The sequence below is a fragment of the Marmota monax genome, unplaced genomic scaffold (assembly GCF_021218885.2).
Source record: "Marmota monax isolate L192 unplaced genomic scaffold, Marmota_monax_Labrador192_F-V1.1 WCK01_AAM20220418_F8-fsc00096, whole genome shotgun sequence".
NCBI lineage: Eukaryota > Metazoa > Chordata > Mammalia > Rodentia > Sciuridae > Marmota > Marmota monax.
In genome coordinates this window covers 4,220,624-4,228,571 of record NW_026695236.1, presented here as the reverse complement: position 1 = coordinate 4,228,571, position 7,948 = coordinate 4,220,624, and the positions used below count along the sequence as shown (strand labels likewise).

General features: G+C 34.3%; 1 protein-coding gene across 13 annotated transcripts in view; it reads right to left on the bottom strand.

The window, feature by feature from the left end:
• Positions 1-531: 531 nt before the first annotated feature.
• The window catches only part of Picalm (phosphatidylinositol binding clathrin assembly protein), a 99,648-nt gene continuing 92,231 nt past the window's right edge, over positions 532-7,948 (bottom strand). For 12 of the 13 annotated variants that reach the window (XM_058577371.1, XM_058577360.1, XM_058577363.1 and 9 more), the window contains 2 exons: positions 3,101-3,203; positions 532-1,870 (listed from right to left, as the gene is read on the bottom strand). In XM_058577371.1, coding sequence (XP_058433354.1) covers positions 3,111-3,203 — 93 coding nt within the window. In that variant the 3' untranslated portion in view covers positions 532-1,870; positions 3,101-3,110. The remainder of the gene's footprint in view (positions 1,871-3,100; positions 3,204-7,948) is intronic. The other variant, XM_046439306.2, reaches the window with a different exon arrangement.

Here is a 7,948-nt window from a genome sequence, read left to right as displayed (position 1 = left end):
TTGCGAATATGTTTGTGGATAATGACAAACAAGAGAAGAACCTTGATATTATCTTAAATTTTCAGCTGAAGCAGAAATGCCAGTAAAATTAACAAAGCACACTGGCTAAAGCTATATTTTTCCAACCATGGCAAATACTATGTAGCCATTATCAATGCTTTTAATCCATCATATACTCTGAATTCTATTTACTATTCCATATGCAACATGATACAAAGGTTTCTTTGGAAGACATAATCATATACACCAATATGTAACTCAAAAGCATTTCTCCCTTAAACTTACCTGATTACAGGCAAAAATGAATAATTTTAATAAATATTTGTTTATATTGGAAAGAGCCTAGAAGTTACAAAACTGCAAAGATTAATCTTTTTAGAAATTGAAATAGAACAAATTCTATATTTTATTAAATCGGCAAATATAATCACCTGGTACACATTTATTAGCAAACAAATGATGATACTGATGATAAAAGAAAATAGAAGAAAAAAAGAAAATGCACTTCAGATCAGAATATCATAAACCAAGTTTTGTGGAAGCTGCATTTTTTTATTTGAAAATCCACCCATTTTGCTAACATACATTTTAATATTGTAAACAAAAATAGAATCTGCAGAGACAATGCAACAAGTATGCTTAAACTCATGTACAGAATTGCTTTCCTACAACAAACTGTCCTTCTTAAGGCCCCTCTCAACCCAAGCGTTAAGATGTATTTACACAAAGCACCGATCAACAGTGCAGTTTAATTCTTCATTAACTAAACTCTTGGCTAGACATTAACTTTAAAGATACTATTTCCCCTTATTTAAAAGGTACATGATCATAACATGGCACAAGCCAAATAAAAAGTTCAAGGATTTTCCCCCCTCCCCTCCCCCAATAACACCTCCTAGAGTTTTACTGAAAAGAAGGAAAGTCTTGAAGTGAAAGCAATTCCTCACATTCATTTTGGAAAGGCCCTAATGTCAAATGGAAAATAATGACATGCCAAGCACAAAGCAGTGAAGATCCTTCCCAATGCACTAATGCTGAATTTAAAATGTAGTGCTTTTCCTAGTCAGTGAACTGTTCCCTTGCAAAATCCTAGGCACAGAATTGACTATAAGGATTAATGCATTTGTAATGCTTCCCTAAAACCCACAGAGACTGAGATTCAGACCTGCGGGCTTGCCTTAATATATTTAGTGCTCTTTATGTCAGCTGAAAAGCATTCTGAATCAGATTCATTCTTGTGGATAAAAATCAAACATACTGTGTACATTCATACTCATTTTCATAAGGAGGTTTGATATAATATTAATGTTATGTAAAATTGATAATCATAAATAAATACAAATACTTAAGGAATGTCTACTGCAAACTGAATATAAATTTTTTAAAAAAGAAAAATTAATTTCAATTAAGGTTCTGTAACTTTGAGGACTGGAGAAAAGAAAAATAATGCATAATTAAGAACTGTGATTTTGATCCCCCAATGAGTCCTGTTGAATTACAATAAAGGACACAGCTCTTCTTTCCAGGCAGCATTTCCAAATACAAATTTCACACTTTCCAAATAAGGGCTTTTCTTGGTAGGTTATTGATTATGGGTATTAATAAGAATTGAAAGAACTGAAGGGTTAGTCACCAAAAAGAGCTTAGTCTTAAATCATGGCAATTCTTGGCTTTATAAAGTGTATTGGTATGTTCTATAAACTAGTCCCAATTTCCTTCGTGGGCCTTCACTGGGTTACCGTAGCATTCTAATGGAAGAAGAGTTTAAGAGACAGCAGTTTGGATTTTGCTGGAAGTAAGGATTCGCCACTTGAGCACTTGTCTTTTTGGAATAATTCCATTCTCTCTTATCTAGTTACATAAACTGTATCTGGAAAAGAAAAAGAAAAAGACATGTGTAAGTTAATTCATTGCATTATGAAATGTCTTGTCACAAATAAAAATTCTTTGTGGACTTTGTTATTAAACGGGCCAGAAGAGTTTACAACATACTTATCACAAAACGTAATTATAAAACAAAGTCAGTCTTACTGACTTTTGTGCCTGAACTCAATATTTGAAGTATAATTACAGGAACAGACTTCCAAATATCTAAGTACTAAAACTAAGGTACGCTTGGGGGAAAGAAAAGAAAGAAGACCAATGAGCTATTTTTCTATGACAGATTCAAACCATCTACATAAGCACAAATATTCCATGTAAAATATCATTTGGGAAATCAAAATGTAATTTCCAAATGATATAAAATTATAGACAATAAAAGGAAGAATGCTATGCTGACTAAACCATATCTTTACTAATATAAATAAAGATCTGTAAGATCTATAAAGAAATACTTTTCAATAGGGAATCAATCAATGTTCACTCAAAGGTAACTTCCCTCATGATTTCTCTAAAACTGCCTATCCAAAGATATTAATAAGGTAGATGTTTATTAACTTGCCAAATAAGAAGAGTACAAACTCATAAAGATCTAGCAGGTAAATGTAAACTGAGGGCCAGAGCACCAAGAAGATCAAAATATACTGTCTTCCAGGAAACAAAGGCACTGTAAATCATATGCAGAATCCTTCTAGTTGAAAGGGCCTAAATATTCCTTTGCTCTTAATTTAAAACCAAGCTGTTTACAAAATAAATAAGTACATGACTGTTTTTAAATGAAAAGGCACACATAAAAAAAATCACTGAAATGAATCCTTCACAATTAATCCTGGTTAAAACTAAAGATGCTCCCAGTTAATCTCTAATACAATGTTTAAAATTATGGTGTTCTCTACAAGTCTTTGAAGATTTGCTAAAATATCTAATTTTTAAGGGTGATATTTGATCGTATCCATTTGCTGTGAGCAGTGGATGCTTCAATATGTAAGATGGTCCTTTGATTTCATAACTTCTAATTATGTTGAAGATATTTTTTCAAGTTGTTTCTCTTTATGTCCTATTTTGACCTATTTTTATTCTTCATCTAAAGAATAGAGGAGTTGGCAGAGAAGAAAAGTCCTTTAAAGAAACAGAGGAGGAGAAGAGCGAATTGTTGTAAATGTTTGGTAAATTTTTAAAAAGTATTTAAGTCCCCATCTCCCCCAACAAGCAGCAATACCTAAAGTGATTTATAAGAAATCCTCCAAAGAGAGCTCTGCAAAAGGGTCCTTTCCTGAAGCTCTGTGAGGACTGTGACTGGAGGGGCTGGATGCTGCCGACAGCTGGGGGAAAGAAGACAGAGAGAGGGAAAGAAAAAAAGATCTCAGAATGACAGAACATGAAAGCAGAAAATGTAATGAAAGAAGAAGTGGTTTTTGTTTTGTCACCTTTAATAAATATAAAGGTAGCCTTTGTAGAAAATGGAATTAAAACAAAAGTTTTAGTCACATGTCAAGTTAAAGGGTATCCAATGGCATGTGTTTTCCAGAAAACAAATTCATGTTTCTGAAACTTCAAAGAAATAGTCTTTTACTCAAAAAGGTCAATATAAGCTGACCTGTGATTAAGACTTTAGTGTGTGGGAGGGTGGGGAGGTACAGGAGACAGGATACATAAACGCATGCATATGCATGTGTTTAAACTGAGTAAAGATAGCTTCCTTTGCCCAGGCTATCTATCCAATGTTGTATGAACTCTGACTTTAGTTCAGACCCAACATATCTAACAATACCCTCTCCTTCCTTTCTTATAAAGGGTAGAAGTTAACATGGAGTTGTCTTCTGCCTATTTATCTAGACAATCTGCAGCTGACATGCACTCTGTCGGAGGTGAAAGAGATCTTGGAGTTCACCTAGTCTGAAAGTCCAGATACTGCACCTGAATAAGGGGAACACTTCAGATTATTGATTCTTAGAATCTAACCATCCTTTAATATATTACAAGGTAGTGAAACCAATGAATTTAGTAACATATCTTTAGTGATCTCCCAAAGAAAAGATACTTCTGAAGAACCAAGATGTTAATTTTCATATATGTATCTCTTTCACCAAATTGACTTATGAGTATTTTAAAGCCAACATGAGGAACTTTAGTTTGGAGCAAATTGTTCATTCTTTTTCTCCCTTTATACAGGATTGCACAGGATGCAAGCATAGGACTCTTCTGAAATGAGCTATTTCAACTAAGCATTAAATCAAAGTTCACAATGGAAACAGTTTCACTTCATACTTCCAACATTCAAATCCTATAAAGAATTTAAAGCCATAAAAAACCTCTTTGGTGGTCTAAAATTATCTCCTTTCTACATTTTTACTTAAAAAATAAACAAAAGCAAAAGAAAAGCACTATAAAGAATGAGTAGATAATGAGTTTTCACAAATATTACATCACCAGTATAAGCAATCTTTGTTTCAGAAATAAATGTTCAAAGACAATAAAGAAGATGACAGAATCATGCAGGGAGCTACAGATGGGAGACAGGGCAGCATATGGGCTTGAAGTTTCAAACATCATCCATGTAGGGACAGACTAAAGTATAACTTTATTGGAGAGATATCCCGATCTTCCCTCTGCAGCCTACATATGAAAGCCCATTCAGAAGTGGGATAACTCCAAGTAGTCATTAATTATTCAACTAGAAGACAACATTCACACGTATCTCCATTATTAACTGGGTTTCTCTCCAAAATAAATTTTCTTTCATTTAAAGTTAAAACAATAAACCCTGCTCATTATAGACTGCGCCCCAAATCACAAATTTCCTATGAGAGCTTCACACTAAAACGTCTTCTTAAATCACTCATTTCCTTAGGGCAGCAATCTGAAGACCTGACAGCCCCACAAGCAGATGCCCCTGAAGAATGCAGACCAAACAGACAAGATTATTCTTTGATATATTTTACATGAGCGAGCTGCTAGAGAGAAGTCCAAGAAGAACAAGATCAAATTTCCTTGGGAAAAAGTACTGGTTTTTAATTTCTACTAAACTCTAAATAGTCTCTTAAATTGGTAAGACAGACCGACCAACACACACACACACACACACACACACACACACATACACACTATAAGCATTCAGCAAATTAAAACAAGATTGATGCCGCCAATGAGAAAACTACACTTAATATACCTGCAATAAGTTTCTTTTCATAAATATCCATCTGAAACAGATAAATCCGTAGACCAGACTGCTGTGGCTACTGTACAGTTCTAAGGACAGGGACATGAGATACTACCTGGTCTTATCCTGCTTTTCCAGCACTAATACCAAAGCACAGACTACATGCACTGGTGAGAAAGTAGTCAGCAAGAAAATAAAAGAGAAGGAAAGGAAGAGGCTGCTTATATTACTCATCAAGTAAAATAAAAGACCCTAAAGGGACAGTGGGATTCCAATGGGTCAGAAACAGCAGGAGTTTAAAAGTTTGATTGAAAGTCACCTGAAACTTTGAAAGCTAAACTTCTTTTACTTAAAAATCTTCTTTTTCCTTTCTAAGACAGGGTCTCATGAAGTCGCTGAGGCTGGCCTCAAATTTACAATCCTCCTGCCTCAGCCGCCCAATCACTGGCATTACAGGAGGGTGCCACCATATAGGGCAACTGACATTCCTTTATTTATCATTCTTTTGAATAAATTAAAGAACATGATTATAAGGTTGCTAAGGAACATAAAAATGGCATAAACAAACCCCAAACACCACCTGTTACACATTAATTTCAAATAATATTCTCTATCCCCAAATTCACAGATTAAAAAATTAGTACAACTATCAATCTGTTCAAATCAAAGTGGTTTATATCACAACTAACGATATTCAAATAAAAGCTGTTAAATCTTACTGCTCCTATATTGTTCAAATCAAAGTGGTTTATATCACAACTAACGATATTCAAACAAAAGCTGTTAAATCTTACTGCTCCTATATTGAGAAACAAGAGCAGAATACAAATAAAGATACAAAAATTGACACTGAAGATGGAAACTTTTGAAATTTCTCCACCACACTAATCAGTCTTTTAAAATTATATACATACTATATATGTTTATATATTTATACATGAAAAAATATATATATTGTTACCCAAAATCTTTGATTTTACCTTCAGAGTAAAGATTTTTATTTAATATAGTAAAAATAGTACAGAAATCACATATTAATAAAGATAAACATACTTAAGGAAATTTTAAAAATATATAATTCTATTTACAGACTATACCACATAAATAGAAATATTGTTTTATGAGGTTTAATTTCATTATAGTTCTACTTCACACACACACACACACACACACACACACATATCTAAGAATGAAGGGGGAAGAGAAAATTTCAGGTTAAAACAAGAAAATAACAGTAGTCTCATAAAGCAAGACTGGTACAATCAAAGGCTTGGGAGAGGATAAAAAAGACTATATTTAGGACAAATTTTTAGAGAAGCCACTTTGCTACATCTTTACATTTAAATTCTTCAGTCACCCAAAAGCCTAAGTAGAAAATCCAGTGCTGTAGAGACTCATTTTATGTCTTCATTGAAGAAACAAAAACATCATCTCAAGAGAAAAATGGATACAGTTCATTTGCCTGGCATGACTGAAGAGCATGTTGCAAAAAGACAGAACTAAATTTTTAAATCTCCCTTTATGGCTGTTTTGAGTATTAAATGGTAAATACTCAGCATACTGCCTGGCATAAATTAGTAATTCAAATATTAATTCAATCATCCCTAGCATTTACCATCAAATCTATGAACATAAGAGGTCCAGCTCAAATGTTATTGAGTCTGCATTGCTCTTGCTCTTCCTCGGTGTTCTCAACACTTGTGGTTTCTCTTAAGGGGCCTTTATCCAACAGTTTCTTGTGTTTCCAAATTACACTCACCTTTAGACTCCTTAGGTACAGGCAACATCTCTTACCTGTTTCATATAAGTATTCTAAAATTTGTTAAAATTATTGGGGGTGGGCTAGTGCTAGGGATTGAACCCAGACTTAACTACTGAACCACATCCTCAGTCCTTTTTATATTTTTTAATTTGGGACAGGATCTCATTAAGTTGCTTAGAGACTCACTAAGCTGCTACAGCTGGCTTTATAACTTGCAATCCTCCTGCTTCAGCCTCCCCAACCCACTGGGATTTATAGGTATACACCTCTGTGCCCAGCTAAAAAGAGTTAAATTTTGAAAATGACCTCCAAAGCGGAATATGAGAAGAAATTAGAACTTTTCTGTTTTAAAACGTAACCATTGGGCTGGGGATATGGCTCAAGTGGTACCGCGCTCGCCTGGCATGCGCAGGGCGCTGGGTTCGATCCTCACCACCACATAAAAATAAAATAAAGATGTTGTGTCCACCAAAAAATAATAATAAAAAAAATATTTAAAAAAATTCTCTCGGGGCTGGGGATGTGGCTCAAGCAGTAGCGCGCTTGCCTGGCATGCGTGCGGCATGGGTTCGATCCTCAGCACCACATACAGACAAAGATGTGTCCGCCAAATACTAAAAAATAAATATTAAAATTAAAAAAAAAATTCTCTCTCTCTCTTTAAAAAAACAAAAGTAACCATTTAAAAACAGGGCCTGGGCCACACAGCAAGACCTTGTCTCAAAAGAAAAACTAAAAACAGCTGGGGAGGGAGCTTAGTGGTATAGTGCCCCTGGGTTCAATCTCCAGTACCTCCCCAAGTAACAAATAAATAAAAATATGTAGCTCAGTAGTAGAGTACCCCTGGGTTCAACACCTGGTATCACAAAAAAGTTCATATTTAACATGTTTTTTAATGTATGTAAATATACAATTGCCATAGAAATATATTAATCTATAAATACACATATACTGAGGGTACAGAGTTGCTGTAGGTTGAATGCCTGTCCCCTTTAAATTCATGTTGAAATTTAATTGCCATGGTAACAGTATTAAGAGGTAGAATCTTTAAGAGGTGTTTAGGTCAGCACTGGCTAAATGCTGTTATGTGGGGGTGGGGAGAGAATTAAATTTTCTTTTCTGTTTTTTAAGATTTTAACCTTTTT